Raw genomic sequence first — 18,041 nt, 5'->3', positions numbered from 1 at the left:
AACGGATGAACCTAAAGAGGTGAAATTTGGTAGACAGTTAGGGTACGTCACGAGAACGCACACTAAGAAGGGATTTTTCGAAATTTCCACGCGGGGAGGTGAGGGAGAGGATATAGTGTTCGTCGAGTACTTAGGTGTATTAAATTGATAACATTTCGGACATTGTTATAAATATTTTCATATATTTCGATTTTAAAAATGTTCGAACCGTTTTAAATTCGAATTTGTTATTGCATATTGGTTCGATTATAGAACGATTGTAAACGCTCCAGAAAATTGATCAAATTGAAAATAGTTGGTTTGATTCTTGTCATTCTCGGCAGTAGGTGTTATATAACGATTAGTACGATTGTTGAAATACCGAATATAAATGGGGTTTGCTTGGAAAATCCGCGCGGGCCAAGTCGCGGGTAACAGCTAGTTTAATAATAATACAGTTCTTTCAAATAATTTGTAATTATTTAACTCTGGATTATCCGAAACTTTATGGACCAGAATAAAGGTGCCGTTTGTTTGCCCGGCCGCTACTTCCGTTTCCGGCCAGGGATAATTATTTTCCCTTCCTCGGCCTTAAATCGGTCCGTCTTTTGTCGCTTTCGTTTCGAGACGATCGATAGAAACGCGACGGTTAGACCGGGAGTTACCGACGGATCCGATATAACGGCTTTGCCTATTCGCAGTTTGCCTATATTATAACGGGAACGAGAACACCGAATACGTATTCCGCCTGCCAGTGTCGTTTGGATAGAAGTAGGCCTACGGTATAGATCGGAGACGTCCGACTGGCGGCCCGCCGCAACCTAAATATTTTAGGTACATTTTCATTTATTTTGGGTAAAGAACGTCGTAAAAATTATTCTGGTTTCGCTGGATACGCTTCGACGTGGTCACGACGTAATTTTTGCTAGAAAACCGTACTACCCCGCACCTTTGCCAACGATTCTTTTCGTGCACGAAAACTGCCGAAAGAAATAGGCCTTTTTTATCCGAACGGAACGGGACGAGAAATCCAGCGTAAAGTTCCTCCTTCCCGTCCCGGTGTAAGAGAGACTCCATAGGTCTATTCTTTAAGGGAAAAGCGGAGTTTTTCTCCGTCCCAATTTTACAACGAAAATGCACTCGTCTTGTCGACTGCTTTAATTAGCGATAATCGGTGTCGATTAGTCGATTTTTAAATGATTTTCCCAACGTTATAAACGAACCGAATCTATTTTCGTAAGAGGATTCGACGTTTAAATGCCGGTTAAATCTGCAAAAATTGAATAACGGACGATGCGAATCGGCAAACGGCCTCCAATCGAACGCCGACGGTGGGAGGCGGTGTACGGAAGGCCGCCACCAATGGAAGAAACGGAGTCGGCCGAGGGGCGGAGTTAACGAAACGACAACGGCCGGATTAAATTCCGCTTTCTTTAGTCTTATAATCGTCGACTAAACGAGTCCGCGGTGAATAAGGCGGCGACGTTATATTAAGGTTGTACGAAGAATCCGGGATAAAAAGAAAAATAATCGAACGTCACCGGCGGCCGGTTAATTACCTTTCGTTCCGTTTGTTTTTATAATATAAAAAAGCCGGCGGACGGAAGACGTTTCGCCAAGGGAAGCAGACGACGGTTTTTCGCCAATTAGGGGTCTATAAATCGGCGTCGTCGACTGCGCGGTACTTTTCCGCCGGAGGTTAGAAACGATGGCGGAAAGTAGCGTCGTTCTTCCGGAAAATTGTTTACTTCTAGAATTTGGAAAGGAGATTTTAATTCGGACGAAAACGCTTTATAATCGGGAGTTTTCCAGAAAAAGTGGCGACGGGAAAGGGGCTTCTAAACGCCCGGGCCGTTAACAAAATCCACGGACCGGGCGCGATATAACCGGGAACGTTTTCCGATAAAAAAAGTCGCCGGAGGAGGGAAAGTTTCTTGGAAAAGACGAAAATCGGACGAGATTTTTCCGCCGGTATAAGGAGAAGGAAGGTGTCTTTTCTCGTCCACTGGCAACGTAACCCGACCTCGAAACCCGGATACGTTACTTTTTGCATTTTTCCGGTGTTTATCGTTTCGCCGAACCCGAAAGAAGTCAAAAATACGGAAGAACAATTTCGTCGGCCTTTAATATCTCGGGAGAAGACGACGAAGAAAGGAAATTTCGCGCGGAAAGGCGCGGATACCGTTACGTTTCGGTCGGATCGAGGGAAGGACGGAAAGAGGGTGGTCCCTCGTCGCGTCCGTAAGCGGGGTCGGACTTAACTTTTATCGCTATTTAAAAAATTGTAGACCCATAAATTCCCACTGTCGTCCGTTTGTTTGTCGTTCCTTAATTTCGAGAACGGAGCTCGATAGACGAGACCGGAATATGGAAATCTTAGGGGCGGAAAGCCCCTATTAACTATATACGAACTTCCCACGCCAGCCGGAAGGCGGGTTATTTCCATTGGAAACTTTTCCTCCGAAAGGCGTTAGACCGGCACCGCTCTGTCGTTAAAGGAAAAGTGTGACGTAAGGGGACGAGTCGCTACTAATTTGTTAGCGTTTACAATATTTTTCAAAACTCCTCTCTTCCCCGGGAAGTAAGCGTCTTTTATTTTATAATAAATAATAATATAAAACGCGCTAAGGACCGGGAAAGTGGCGAAACCGCCCGACTTTTTTTGGCGGAGCGGCCGAGATAACCGCCGGTGGGCTACTTATTACCTATAATATATAGGCCTATACGGAGCTCGATCCTCGTCTTTTGGCCGGCGGACTTTATCGGGAAGGTGGCCCATATCGACGGAAAAAAGGGAAAGTAAAAGGAGACCGAAGACCCGGAATTCTTTCCGTTTCGGTCGACAACGGCGGAAAGATGGGGAATTTCTGTGGGAAAGGAAGGAGAGGCGGACGGTGGCCGACGTAAAGACTCCCTTTTATAAGATGCGATGGGAAGACGTATTCAGACCGGGCCTTTTTAATACTACGTTATCGGAAGAGAGGCGGGAAGAAAGGGTTCTCTCTCCGCCAGGCGGTTCCGTATCGTTAAGAAACCATCCCCGCGATTACGTCTAACTCGGTGTTTCTCGACCTCTAACGAATCGTCGCCCCCTTCGATAAAACCGTTACCTATTATCGTCCCCTTGGCTTCAAAGTTGCGACGCCCAAGGCCGAGGCTAACGCCAAATTCGTACCGCATCGAATAGAAGTAGTGGTGGTTTGGGCAGCTTTGATGACAAAACTAAAATTACAAAAAATTTTTTAAATTGCAAATTAAAATTTGTTGAATGGAATTATTTCAGATCACAAAATTAACTTTTACTCAAAGGAAATAATCGGAATGTTGAGAATATTCAAGTAAATTTTTAAAATTTGAAAGAATTAAATGTTTTAATATCGAATAAAATTAAAACACAATAATTGTATGAAATAATATAAGAGCAAAACGAATTTCTTTTATTTTTACACGAATAGATCATAAGTTTTATTTTATTTAAGCTTTGCCACTTTATCTAAAACATGACATACTCATGGTCTAATTTCTGATATTTTATAAATTAAGATTTCAAATAATTAGTCGAATAATAGTTTTATTATCAATACTAGAATTAATTATTTTCTTGATTCTAAAAATAATTTTAGTGTTATATTATTTCAAACTGTCATGTACCCGAATGTTAAGACAAATATCCATCAAGAAAATATAAATAATTATATAAAATATCAGAAATTAGACCATGAGTATGTCATGTTTTAGATAAAGTGGCAAAGCTTAAATAAAATAAAACTTATTTGATCTATTCGTGTAAAAATAAAAGAAATTCGTTTTGCTCTTATATTATTTCATACAATTATTGTGTTTTAATTTTATTCGATATTAAAACATTTAATTCTTTCAAATTTTAAAAATTTACTTGAATATTCTCAACATTCCGATTATTTCCTTTGAGTAAAAGTTAATTTTGTGATCTGAAATAATTCCATTCAACAAATTTTAATTTGCAATTTAAAAAATTTTTTGTAATTTTAATTTTGTCATCAAAGCTGTCCAAACCACTACTACTAATAGACTAGTGACTATATAATGTTGTTTGTTTAATTATTGTACGATATAACGAATAAAATATCTAATTATTCTTAATATAATGTTTTACTATATCGCCCAGAAAATTGTTTTTCTCCCCCCCAAATATAAATTGTTACTAATCGCCCCCTCAACGTGGAAAAACGCCCCCGTTGAGAAACGCTGGTGTAACTTGTTTTTAATTTGATAATGTTTTTCCAATTTTATCTCCCGTTTACGTAATAAGTGTTATTTTTGACCGTCCGTAATGTCCGACCCGGCATTTATTCGTAATCTTATCCAACGATTTCCACCCGCCGTCCCAGATTATCGGAGGCGTCCGGGCGGAGGGGGCAGTCGGAAATTTCCCCCCGATGGGGAGAAAACTAACGGACCGCGGCCGTTTCCATTTCCGAGTATTAATTTCGTTTTTACTAGTAAAAATATTGGTGGCGGCCTTTAATTAAAAAGGAAACGTTCTCCGCCATTCCCTTCTTCCCGGCCGACTCTACTTCCGGCCCCGTACCGTAAACGGCCGCTTTTTACCTTACGAATCCTTATTAATTTCCCAAAGTAGACTTTTCCGGCGGGAACTGGGTCACCGAAGGCCCTGTTAGGCCCCACCCGTCTTCGGTTTCCGTCCCGCTCCTTCTTTCCGAAGCCGGTAAAAACGTAGGAATAAAAGAAAAAAGGAATAAACCGGGCTTTCCGGCGGTAGAAAACTAAATTTCGACGTCCCGGTTGGCGCCCGTCTAAACGATAAAGCGACGAAAATCGAAGGTCGGAAGGTTACCGTCTCCTTTGTCGGTGGATTGACGACGAAGGCCCGACTGGGTTTTCGTTTCAATGGACGGAACGAAATCTTCCACTTAAATAAATTTATTTCTCTGGGCCAAAAATACCCTTTTATTCTTATTTCGTATTTAATAGCGTTAACGCCGACCCGCGGGCTTAATTAGATTTAAGTTTGATGATTTTGGGGAAACGGCGGTCGGACCGGGGTTATCGGGCGGCATCCGTAAAGGCATATTTGGTCGAAGACGGGAATTCGATCATCCGTCAATATCTCGGCCCCGTCGGGACGAGTTTCGATTTAGAAGGAATTTAAAACGAAAGCGAGAAATTCCTTCCTCTAAGTCGAATTTATTACTTTCTTTTCTATAAATTTCCCAGCGGTTTCGTCCGGCTAAGCGGCGCTTATAGTTCGGAAACTTTCGCAAATTAAACGGATACGAGCCGATTTAACCGCCATAAACGGCCGTTTCGTATTAAAATAGAAACCCGTTTGGATTTAAAAGGGTAAAGGATTTTCGGCAAAGATCTCCCGGCGGGCGACGTAATTCGATTAATTGTAAAAATCCCGTTCCCACCGGCGCCCGAAGGTAAAAGTTTTGCTAACGATATCAAATCTTAACGTTTAAGAAGAAGAGAGGGAGACAAAAATATCCGCATTCTCGCCGGAGGGGAGAAAATTCCGCCTGGTACCACGGCTTTTAAATACTCTAAGAATCATTTTCTTACAACTCGGTGTAGGCCGGAGATTCTCCGTCTTTTTAAGCCGGAGCCGGAAAGGGAAAATACGCGAAAATCCCGTACGATAGGGAGACAGAAAACGCTACTCGCCTTTACTCGTCCGCATCCCAGCTAGGCGATAAACGCTTTCTTTTAAATTCCCCGCACACCGGATAACCTAGCGATTAAGACGACGTTGGCCGACCGCGTAAAACCCGCAAATAACAATTGGCTTATTTTACGCGTAGGTAGGACGACGGAGCGCGAATCGTCTTACCAGAAACAAAACGTCGGGAGTCGGAGGACTTTTTTAAGGGAAAGACGGGTTAGAAGCTGGCCCGTCTTTAAATAAATACGTATCGCGCCCGGGAAACCACTTCCTCGTTAATAAAACTTTTACCGACTCGGGAGAAGCAATTGTTAAATTTCACTAATTAAAATATAAGCCTAAAGCCGTTATCGGTTACGAATATAACGTCGCGTCACTCGGCGGACGGAAGGGTTCGAAGGTTAAGAGCGTTTAATTACGAATAATTACGTTTTCTTTAAAATATAGCAAAAGTTTTACTAGTAATTATAATCCGGCGCTTTTTCGGACGGCTTTAAACCGTGCGCCAAATATTTACTCGGTTTTCGTATTCGTTGCCAAATAAAAACACGTAAATATTCGACTAAAATCGCATCTAATTATTTAAAGAAATACGCGATTAAAGGACGTCGGCGGAGTTTACAAAATATCGTACGTTCGCCGGCCGCTACGTGACACTCTCGTCTGGTTTTCCCCGCCTCGCGCCGTCGGCCAATAAAATGATCGACAGATGATGTAACGGGTTTAGTTCGGAGAAACGGCGATTGATAAGCGTACTTCCTCCTCTTTAGAGGTCGTTCGTTTCCCTTTCGATACGTAAAATTCGACGCGTCGTTCGTTTTATCTTATTAAAATTTAAATATAGTTATTAAATGGCCGTGTTCGGGCCGGAATTTCCTTCCGACTAAAAACAAAAAATATTCCGATTCGTTAATCGTTTTATATTTTTAAACGTTCGACTAGAAAAGGCGGCCGCGGCTAATTTAAATAATTAAATATATAAAATTAATTAACGGCGGTGGCCTTTAAGTATTATTTCTAATCCCATTCCGAAATGTTTTAAAATTGAAAATTACGATGGGAGAGACGGAAGGAACCGAAACCGGAACGACCGCTATACGGTACGAACTTTTATCGGCGACGTCGCTCCTGGTCGCCGCCAATAGCGACGCCCGAAAGTGACGTCGCGTTTCGCGCGGACGAATGATATCCGTCGACGACGCTTCGAGCCGATAAGAGAAAAACGTCGTCTATCGTTCGTATCTTCGCCCGCACCGACCCAGGCGAATCGCTTCCCGTGAGTACCCGTCGTTTTCCTTTTAATTCGTCGGCCAAATTTACCGTTTGTATTTTATTTTACGCCGGATTTACGCGCGTCGACGTTATAGATTTTTAATTTTATTATCGCCGACGGAGGTAAACCCGGTTCGACGCTTCCGCCTCGTCTGGCCTTCCGCTCGTCCTACGTTTCCATATTAAATGTCTAAATTTTGACGCGTAAGAAGGATTTAACCCAGAAAAATAATTTTATATACGGTCGACCCCCTATAACGCCGTCCATAATTCCGTTTTATACCAATTCCGCGTGGTACGAGTGGCTTAGATTTTACAAACACGCGTGCCGGACCGCGAACGGCTGGCGTGTTTGTAAAATGTAAGCGACTCGTACCACGCGGAATTGGTGTAAAACGGAATTATGAACGGCGTTATAGGGGATCGACCGTAATTTTTTACGCGCCGGCCATTTGTCTCGATTTACGTAGTCGGTAACCAAGTTTAAAATACGCGGGCCCGTCCAACGATAACGGTAGAACGTAAGCCGAATAAAATAGAAAATACCAGAAATTTATTAGCGGGAAAATAAGTAGGTAAAAATCCAATTTATTTTATTTTAAGCATTTTAACGAAAACGAAAGACGGAAAGGACGTAAGACTTTTTAAAAAATGGCAGATTTCTTTTAAGATTACGTCGCGGCTCTTTAATTTATTTACTCTGCGAGCGTGGGGAAACTTCCGTACGTAGACCCCCGCGTGTGTTTGGCCCACGAATTTATCCGTAACGTCGACGGCCAAATTATTAGGCGAAGATATTTAATTAAAACATAGAAGTTGCCGCCGCGCGACCATTTGCCCGGTCGAACGCTTTTTGCGTTAGGCGTTTTCTTATTCTCTCCGTACTTTTCGCCACCGTTCGAGATTAGCATTTTAGTTTTAATCGCGCTAAATCCATTTCGTAGTTATTTAGAAACGAATATCGTCCGTTAAGACTGGACGGTCGACGTATTTGTTTTTATGGCTAGGGCTAGTTCGAATGGCGATTACCGCGGTAGGAAACAGAATTTAGTCGTTTAACGGTACTTAATACCGCCATTTCTCCGTCTTTACTAAAAGAGTTAGCGATATTTTCTTATTTCTTAATATTCTTTTAATATTTTAAAGTAATATTTAAAAGTACCCACCGGTGTTTTGTTCTCCGGTTCGGTTATTTTAACGGTTTCCCCCACCGGTAGATCGCGTTTTCCGGACGCTTTCTCCGCCTAACGGTACCGTTAAGAGCGTCTTAAAAAGGCGGATAAATGTGGACAAGTTGTACGCCGGACGGAGGAAGGGAAGAGCGATTATTTAAATTCTAAATTAGGCATAAATATCCGCCGTCGATAGAAGCTAGCGGCGCGGTTAAAGGAAGAGCGTATTAATTTAACGGCGTTAACGAATATTGCGACTTTTGTCGACACGTTCCACTCGTTTAATTATTATTTATACTTTGAACTGGCGTTAGTGTTTCCACCCATGCGAAATGTTACGCCCAAGCCCGTAAGTCCGGTTAATTTTCCAACTTCTTGCGCAACCCACCGGTTATTAATGCGATAAAAGTTACGTCGAATGGCGCAATAAAACTTCTTAATTACGTTTTTCTGCTGGTCGGCGGATCCCTTTCGAAATGAATGGGCCCTGGGAAGGCGTTTACGCTTTGTTCGAAAATTTATATTTGATTTCTGTTAATCCAATATAAATCGGGTTAGTATTTGAGCCGTCGTAAGACTTTGTTTCGCGTATTACGTTTCGATTTTGTCGGTTTCTTTTTCGAGAATTCGAAAAGAATGTTTTGATTTTACGTATCGTTACCGAGACAAACTTTATTAGCGCTTACGAAAACCCGCGGAAAACTTGGAATTTTCCCACAGACTTTACGTTCGAGTTAATGGGTGGAAAGCTACCGAACGTCGTTCTTTACCTAAGCCGGAGGTTGGTTTATACGGAGTATTATTTTAGGCCGTAACCCATCGGATGCCGGAGTCCGCGCGTGTGGAAATTACCGGCGTACGCTTCCCCGTAAGAACGTAGCGTATTCGACCGGGCGCGATATATCCGGGGTCGGACGGCTCAAGATATAATCTTATAATATAATCGAGACGGGTCGATAATCTCGGAGCCTATTATATACGCAATTAGCGCTAAGAAAGGAGTTTTCGAAATTTCTCCCCGCCGGGGACAGGCGGAGGATTAAGGCTTACCCCGAAGAACTCGACTTGTACCGTACTATTTTAGATGCGGATTTTTGCGGTTTTGCCGGAAATCGAAGATCGGAATACGTCTCGGAAGAGGGGTAATCTAATTCTCGCACCCGGCGAAAACGGGTGAAATCGGCTATAGTTTAATAATCTTACTTGTTAATCTCGGCCGTCGTTACCTTTTGTCCCAGCAACGCCGGGCTCATTAATTAATAATACGTAAGTGTATTCCATCTTTCCGGAACAATAATATACGTAGAGGCGTAAATCTTAGAAAACCGAACGGGATCTCGGCGGTGGTGGCTAAAGATCCTCTTCGATAAAAGAAAAAGGCATCTACGTTATCGTTAAGGTCATACCTTGTATTTTCTTATAATTGTCGAGCCAGAAATGCATTTTCTGGCACCTTTAACATAGCGAAAAAACGGATGCCTCCGCCCGGCGGAAGAAGATTCCGTCATTATTACATCGTTCGATCTCCAAAAACACACCTTTACGGCAATAATTAAAGATACGGAAGAAAACATTCGGCGACTTTGGAAAATTTCCGTTTAGGATATCTTCGAGTTCGTCGGTAGCGAATACGTAATCGAACGAAGGAAAAACATTTTTAAATACTTTTATTTAAGATTAGCGACGTCGCCGTAAGAGGTTTTAACGGATCCGAAGACCCGTCGTCGTTCCTTAAAGTAAATTAATTGCCGCAACCCGGCCAATTCCTGGACAGAAAACGAAATTAACGGCCATCGTCTTGGATTCGAGAGTATTTTAAATTATTTGTTTAATTAAGGAAACCGTTCGATGGCCGTCTTAGTTACACCCAGAACGACTTTTCGAAAGTTTTATTCTCCTGGCCGCGGGTATTCGGACGGTCTTTTTCCGGGCCGGAGGCGTGGGAGGACATTGTCGGAGTCTTCCGGGGTAGGGGCGAGTTCCTTTACTCCTTTCGCCGTACCGATTGGCGGAAAGGCCGACGTCTTCCCGCGACGAGAGACGGAAAATCGTCGGCGGCGGACGGAACCGGCGTATTCCGGTATTTAATTACGTTCGGAAACGACTTTCGTTCGCCGCTTAAATTACCGCTCGTTTGCCCGAATCGATTAGGTGGGCGGCCGGACAAATAAATGGCCCGTTGCGGCCTGGTGGGAAACTGGAGAAATGGGTTTACGTCGTTCGAACTCGACGGAATCCGGGTTTCGGGCTCCGTCCAAATATACAACTAGGTCTCGGCCCAGGCGAGATTTACTTCGTTTACCGTTTTGTGGCGTAAGTCGACCTCTAATTTTGCCAAGAGATTTTTCGGGCGTAAAAAGCCGACGTTTACTCCGGCATACGTGGCGGGTGTTAGCCCGGTCTCTTCTACGCGGTTTACGGAATTCGATGGATCGATTTCGACGAATCTTTGCCACCTTTTATTAATTGCTACCGAGAACAAAAAATCCGATAAAAATGGGGTTCCGAGACTCGGTCGTCGATACGCGGCGGTGTTAAAGCGATAACGTCCGTCCGCGCACCCCCGCGCCATTCGTAGCGCCTAACGTCGTCGGATGGCAGTTTTAAGAAACGATTCGAGCCTTTATAATCACCCGTATTTAAATTTCACGTAACAAAGCCATTTAAGTTTAAGAATTTATTCGGCAATTAATAAATTCTTCGACCAGTTTGTAATTAAACCAAATTACGTAAGTGTAAATAATGTTTATTGTAATAAGTGTGTATGTGTTACCAGGGGGTTACGTGACGCAATAATTCTAAATTAATTGACGTCTGGTCAAAAACTGTTGAGAAACATTTTCGAATATTATAAATTTAAATATATAAATCACCTATACGTAAGATATTTTAAGCGAGTCGTATAAAACGTTAGTAGTTACGGTTTGTCGCCGTATGGAAAAATAGGCAGACCTCTTACAAATATAAGAAACGTAAATTCTAACGACTGCGCTTTTTTCTTTAGTCTTATAAAATTTTTGTATTAAAGAACGAAATCCTAAGCGCGACAACATTAAAAATTGTATCGCTGGGTTGGAGTTATCCTCCATGTCTCCAGACGGATTTATCTGGGTCGAGCGCTTTTCTTCTAATATTCTCCATAATATAACCGATATTTACGTATAGTTCCCCGTCGTAAGGGTGGTTAAATATACGTCGCCGTACGGTGCCAGCGTAATTTAAGTCTATTATTAAAGTTTCTTTTTCGTCGTTTTAACGGTCCGTACATTTATTTCTTCTATCCATCCGTTTACCCTCTCTTAAGTGGTAGTTAATTCCTACTGGAAAAACCGTTCGACCGAACCGCTTTATCCGGATTAATATCGTACGTACAGTACGTATACTTTTTATTATCCTTAATATAATAGTGGTGTGTTTCCGTCGAGTTTTTCTCGCTTAATTGCCGGTAGTCGTTTTTCGCCCTTATTCTAGATCCGTGGTAAATCTCCTCCGTCCCTCTTTCTCTCCTACCAGGATCTCGCTACGGGTTGGCTTTCGCGGTTGCCGGTTAGTCCCCAGTCCTTTTTTATATACCGATTAATTCCCTTTAGGTAATGGCGCCAGTTAAACGGGAAATTTATAATTATAATGTTTCTGTTGTTTCTCTCGTCGATCAATTTGTCTATTTCGAATTCCGTCCTACCTTTTATTTGACCATCGTTCTTGGCTATTTTTTTCCGTTTCTTCTATGTTTTGAGACAATTTTGTCGACTCTCCGTCAAAATAATTATTTCCTTCTTTCGATAAATTAACCTCCGTTTTAATTTCTTTTAGTTCGGTACGCAGTTGTGGAAATTTATCCCGCGTTACTGAGTATCGAGGTTCTTCCCGTACTCGCGGTGTATTAATTTTCGTAGTTCTCCCAGTCCCGGGACCGCTTTTATCAAACCATTCCTCCGTTCGATAATAATCGTCACTAATTAGAACTTTCTTGGCTACCGCGCCCCTTCTTCGCCCGTCCGCTGGGCTGGCGCGTGGTGGAGAGGGGGGAAAAGGACGCGGCAATTAACGATAAACGTATAATTAAATCTAAGGATAGTCCGTTTACGCGTATCCGCTTCCTGGGTTCGATCGTTTTACAACTACTTACGGCCTTCCGACGCACCGAATAGTTGGACACCTCCGGCGACTAGCGCACGCCCCCCAATTAAATTCAATTAGAAAAAATGTCAACCGTCAATACGCGTCGTTACCGCACTGGACGGAGGGAAGGATACGTTATAAATTGGAAACGGAATCGGTAATTGCTTGGAATGCGCCTATCCCGTAAATACGGTGACGAAACGGTTTCGAAAAGCCCAAAAATGTACGAGTAGTTAAGATATTTCGAGTTTTGCCCACGCCGGGGTATCGGAGTAAACGCCCGGGGATACCTTCGTTTTAAAAGTTTAATAGAGGAAACGCTACAATTTTTCGCATCGAGCTTTAGGCCTACTTCCGAGTAACGCCAGAGGAATAATGCCGCCACCAATTCTCCGGTAGGCTTTATACTCTTTTTTGGATAAATCGAAAGGTAAAATGCTTTTTCGAAGTCGCCGTAAAGCTGGCAGTAAAAGGCGTACGTACGGTACCGCGTGCGAATGAAGTTTGGAGGAAAGAGAATCTATGGAAAGGTTATTTCATTCGACGGTTTCGGACGTCTACACGTCACCAGACTATCCGCCTATCGTTTACGCCAGATAAATATATATTGTTATTTATCTTCCGTCGATTGGCCGTTACGAAATACCGCCAGCGGTAAGCAATAAATAGATAAGTGGCCGAGAGTAAAATTAATCTAGCCAGAACATTCTCGGACTTATTCTTGCCCGGGCGTAAACTTCCGTCTGCCGGACTATAACTGCGGCTTTGTTAGCGGATTACTCTTTTCTCTACTTATTAAACTTATTTTTACTTACGATAATTACCACGGTGCGAAAGGTATTTTTATATTTTATATATACAAATCGGATATTGGCGTACGCCACATATCCGCGCCTCGTTTAAAAGTACAGTCCGGAGGTTAACGCTTTAAGGAATCGATTAGCGATCGATTATAATTCAAACCGACGCTTAAATTATTAAAGTAGCGCGCGTACGCGTATATACTGTATTGTACTCGACAGAATTTCTATTGCAGAATTATGAAAATGAATAGACCGATTCGTAGAAGGCAAATCCGCAGAAAGAAGAAAGGAATTTGCCAATTTCTGTACGAAAAGTTAGAAGACGAGACTTTCGATTTGGCCCAGTGGACCGACAAGGATAAAGGAGAATTCCGTCTTCATTGGCTGCACGCGTCCAGCGGTTCCTGGACCAGAGAAACCGATTCCGAATTGTTCCGTCTTTGGGCTTTACACAAAGGTAAATTCTTTCTTCGTTACTTCCAATCGCTTACATTTATCGAAATGACGTAGGAGGGTCGGACGTTAATTGTCTGGCTAACTTTATTATCTCCGCGCTCTTTTCTACTCGGCGCGGGCCGTTTCGGGCACCGCGTCTTTACGCAATAAAGAAATTACCATGGTTTTACTTTACGTAGCGGAGGAGGCGACGAAGAAATAACCGGGCGGACGGACTAAATTTTCGCTTTCTACCGCTAATACGGCAGTCGGAAGTCGGATTTTTTCCAGCGTAACCAAGGGTGGAGCGGTTTTCGTTCCGTTAGATAAAATATCGACGCTTAGCCGGGCCGTAACGGAACCGCGCGCCTTACTAGCGAGTGATTATACTCCCCCTAGTAACGTCCCTCTCCTCCGTCCGGAGTTACGTTTCCCGAGTTCGAATTATTGCGCGTAACGATAAAACGGCGTAAGACGGGAAGTAAAACCTCGGGGCCAAAATATTATCGAAAAGTCGACGTAAGCTATAATTTGTATTTGCGGAAGAGTAGAAAAGGGCGAAATTAAAAAGAATAATTAAAGGAAAGTATAAACGATTCCTTTAATTATATAAACGGCAAAACGTGGAAGAAGAGGATGGAAATTAAGCCTCGGTCCTTACAATATTTTCGGAGAAAGAAGGAGGAGATGGCTTCCGATCTCTTAGAATAACTTACCTAAACTACCGGAACTAAACGAATGTTTGAGGCCGCGTTGGCCGTTCGAATATCGACCAGTTCGCAAAACTTGGGTTATTACCCACCGTATTTGTACTAACGAAAATCGCAAATAGGAAGGTAAGCGGCAATGACGTAAACGAAAGAATAGTTTTCGGCTGGGTTCTATCAAAAACTATAGAACAGTAGAGGCTTTTTTGCAATTATATTTTCGTTATCTTTCGAAGTAGTCGCAATTTACTAAAACGGTATTAGAATTGGACAAAGCGTATTACTGCCGGGGTGATTTAAAAGTAGGAAACCGTTTACGTACCGTACGGTACAGTACTCGGTCTCGGCCGATGTAAAAGAAAGCCATTTAACTCTTACTATAAAAGTAACGAGTTACTTTTTTCGATAATAGGAAGATTGGCCGATATGGACAAATACAAAACGTTGAAAGCCAATTTCAGATGCGCCATGAAGAGTAGATACGAATTAGAAGAAATTAAAGAACTTCCGAATTCCAGGAGAAAGGACTTGAAATTCTGGAGATTCACGGATTTTTCTTTCGTCAAGCAACAGCAGACGACGGCGGATCCGGGCCAAAAGGAGAACAGAGGTAGCTTCCTTTACCGTCCATTTTCTACTTTTACCAGTAATCTATCGGACTCTCCACCCAAATTCTCTCTTAATTTAGACGACAACGACCACGCACACCGTTCCGAAATAAAGAAAGCGTCCAGAAACGTAAGAATGGAAAAATTCTCCGCCTTAAATACGGAGCCGTCGCGACTTACTCGTACGTACCCCGAATTAACGAATTTTCCAGCCGGTGGGTCGGGCATTTATTTTCCGAATACGGTTAAGGGAATGTTTAGTTTGGCATTTAGCCTAATATAAGCGGGCGTAGGCCGAGTCGTAACGAGCTCCGTACTCGGAAGGGCCCCTTTTAAAACGCGATTGTCTTTTCAGTCCGGTAAAGTTTCCAAATCTAGAAAGAAAACGAAACTGGTCATCGATTTCGGCCAATCGGACGACGTGGAAAACCGAGATTGCCGGCCCGGTGGCCTAGAAAACAATTACCAGGGTAAGCAAATTTTACCGACAAGATAAATTTAATATTAATTCGTGCAGATTCCGGCCTTCGGTTTACTTTCGGGTATCGGTCTTTTCGCTTTGTCCGCGCCGGCCCCACCCTTCGCAATCCGGCCACGCAGTTATTCGCGAGTAACGGTTATTTTTTACGCGCCTTTGGTCCGGAACCGGAAACGACGTTTATTAAATAAAAAGCCTTTAAACGGCGGACCATCCGGCGGCGATAAGAATAAGACAAATAACGGTAACACCGAACGAGGCCAGCGGAATTTCTTACAAAAATCCGAGTCTTTCGGAATTTTCATTTTAATTCGTTTCCAGACCGATTAGCCGGACGATAAATTCTTACGTCCGGCTAATCGGTTTGAAGAAAAGATTTTAAACGTCTCTCGACTGGAGACGTTTAAAATCTTCTCTTTCTTAATCGTTTCCTTTTTTTATAATAATTATCGTAACGATAAAATTAAATTAATAATATTATTTCCGCAGCTGAAGACAATTTCACGCCTCCGTTAAACGAAGAACCCGAAATCACTTACTTCATGGACATTTTAGGTAGGTGGATGCCGACGACCGGGCCAAAACGTATTTCTTTTTAAGTTTCTCGTTTCCGAGCGCGGGTCCCCGCATCTCCCGCCGAAGTAAAAGGGGCGGAATTTCTTTAGTCCTCGTCCCGTAAAATATTGAAGGAAATATATCGGCTTTTAACCCGGAGCGGGCCAAAGGGCTAATTATAATAACGCGTAAAGTGTGGAAGCGGTTTTTCTATTCTATTCTCCGCTTTACTTTTACGCGAAACACTCTTTCAGCCTCTTTTATAAAGAAAATCCGCTTCCCGCATTTACTACCGTCGGGAAACTAAACTCTGCCTATTGGTTTGGCCTAGTAAGTTTATCGTTCGACTAACTTTGACAATTATATTTCAGGACAAGACAGGAGCGCGCAAGAGGAATTAATGCACTTCCGATCGCCCTATTACGGTTAGTAACTGGTTTTTGCTTTATTCGCGAATAAAATAATTACGCTTTTCCTATCGTATAATTTATAAGGTTTATTCTAAAGAACTCTGCCAAAATTGTCAGATCGGAGGGATTCGCAGCTTCGGCGTGGTCCGGTTAAAAATCGTATTATTAACGGCGGGTGTGGCCGTATTCTATCTCCGATCCGGCCGTTACCATTTTATTTTTTTGCCAGTCGACGTCCCAGCAAATTCTCTAAAGCTTCGCGCCGTCCCGGTCGGTCCTCCGAGTAATCATTTTCCGGCTCCGACCAGAAAATAGAAATTTGCGGGCGTCCTTATCGGAAGGAAACAATAACTTTACGGCTACGAATACACTGGGCCGAGTTTAAAGACGTTGAAATTCTTATATCCGAGAAAGAATCGATTACGGGCAAAGTTGGCCAGGGGAAGGAAATAATTTATTTGCGCCTATTCTTCAGAAATTTGCCAAAGGGTAAAGGGACTCGTCCCGTATTAAGTCCGAACAATGGCGGACTATAATTTCTTAAGCTCAAATTGTCGCGGTTTTACCCGGTAGTCGACTTAATCCATCTACCATTGTCTTTATCAATTTTAGGCGATCCGCATCCGGTTTCCGTCCAAGAACCCGACTTCGACTCTACTTCGGACCTAGGTAACTTTTTTTTTTAATTAAATAAGTAATTAATTGGTCCGGGGCGAAATCTTAACCCCGCAAACCGTTATTCCAGACCTGCTCGTCACTAATCAAATAATGTCCCACCAAATGGATACGTTGGAGAGGGGTGAGTTTTCCTGTTTTTTTTTCCTGGGAATTTCTGACATTTTTAAAACTAAAGCCGGTTTATTAAACGCAGCCGTGGCCTACGAATATAAAGAGCCCGTCGAACCGTTTTATTCAGGTGAGTCGACTTTGTCTTCGGTTTTCCGCCAGCTAACCTCCTCTTCTTCGCCTCCGACTTTACCCGGCAGTTACGGGATTACTCTTCCACCCGCTTCTTATTCCGCTCTCTCCTCTTCCTTCCGCTTTATTCGCCTTTAATTTGGCTGCCGGGCCGTCTCCGCTAAAATTCGGAAGGGAAGGCTTCGAGCGAAGTAACGTCTTTGGACTTTTCTTAAATACAAATAAATGGATGTAAAATTCTTTGAAGACGGACGGCGCTTTGGCCCGGTAGTTAAAATGACGGAAAAGCCTTTCCTCCGACTTTTTAATTCTCTTTTCGTTGAAGGGTTAATTTATTTTCAGATTGCATTCTGAAGAGAGGGGGCGCGTCCGTGCCCTAGCCCTTCCAAGGACGCTCTTCCCGCGGAAGACGGAGAAGAAGGAAATTGGCGGACTTGGTGGTTACGCATCGGAAATCGATTGTATATTTGTACACATTTAAGCGGAATTTCGAGTGTTTTGCCGAAATTAAAAGAGGTTCTCGTTAAAGCGCGCCTTCTTTATTTACCAAAAGGTCCGTTTTTACTTTTAACGTAAGTTTAGTTTCCGCGGTTTTAGGCTTTAAAGAAGGGGCGGACGTCCCTTCTTCGCGCCGTATTTACGTCGAGGGGCGGTGTCGACGGCGAGAAGAAGAAAGAAAACGGCGTACCATCGATAGTATCTACCATTTTACAACGCTCGTTTTTGGAGACAAAAGCTAAAAGAAGACAATTAGAACGTCGGCTATTGTCGGAAAAAATTTGGCCGCCACACCGGGCCAATAGCGAAAGCCGCTGCGAATTTTAAACGGGCCGTCGTTGGCCGGCTTCTAGTAACTGTTTGTTTATGGAGAAAAGTGAAAACGACTCCGACCGCGGAATATCAAACGACACTCCACG

At 42.9% G+C, this 18,041-nt stretch overlaps 1 protein-coding gene across 6 annotated transcripts; it reads left to right on the top strand.

The window, feature by feature from the left end:
* Positions 1–6,776: 6,776 nt before the first annotated feature.
* LOC111622849 (interferon regulatory factor 2-like) lies at positions 6,777–17,652 on the top strand. Of its 6 annotated transcripts, none has more exons than XM_023365272.1 (11): positions 6,777–6,920; positions 13,247–13,470; positions 14,568–14,765; positions 14,844–14,893; positions 15,119–15,233; positions 15,731–15,796; positions 16,168–16,221; positions 16,819–16,875; positions 16,952–17,005; positions 17,078–17,122; positions 17,467–17,560. In XM_023365272.1, exons 2-11 carry the CDS (start codon positions 13,251–13,253, stop codon positions 17,502–17,504), a joined length of 897 nt encoding a protein of 298 aa, XP_023221040.1. In that variant the 5' UTR covers positions 6,777–6,920; positions 13,247–13,250; the 3' UTR covers positions 17,505–17,560. The 6 variants fall into 6 exon arrangements, with proteins under 6 accessions (XP_023221040.1, XP_023221043.1, XP_023221044.1 ...); XM_023365271.1 differs by lacking the exon at positions 6,777–6,920 and adding an exon at positions 10,270–12,605 and having other exon boundaries at positions 17,467–17,652; XM_023365273.1 differs by lacking the exon at positions 6,777–6,920 and adding an exon at positions 12,644–13,047.
* Positions 17,653–18,041: the final 389 nt, after the last annotated feature.

Source organism: Centruroides sculpturatus, unplaced genomic scaffold (genome assembly GCF_000671375.1).
Source record: "Centruroides sculpturatus isolate CEXI.00-Female unplaced genomic scaffold, Cexi_2.0 scaffold226, whole genome shotgun sequence".
Taxonomy (NCBI): domain Eukaryota; kingdom Metazoa; phylum Arthropoda; class Arachnida; order Scorpiones; family Buthidae; genus Centruroides; species Centruroides sculpturatus.
This window is presented reverse-complemented; position numbering and strand designations above follow the sequence as displayed.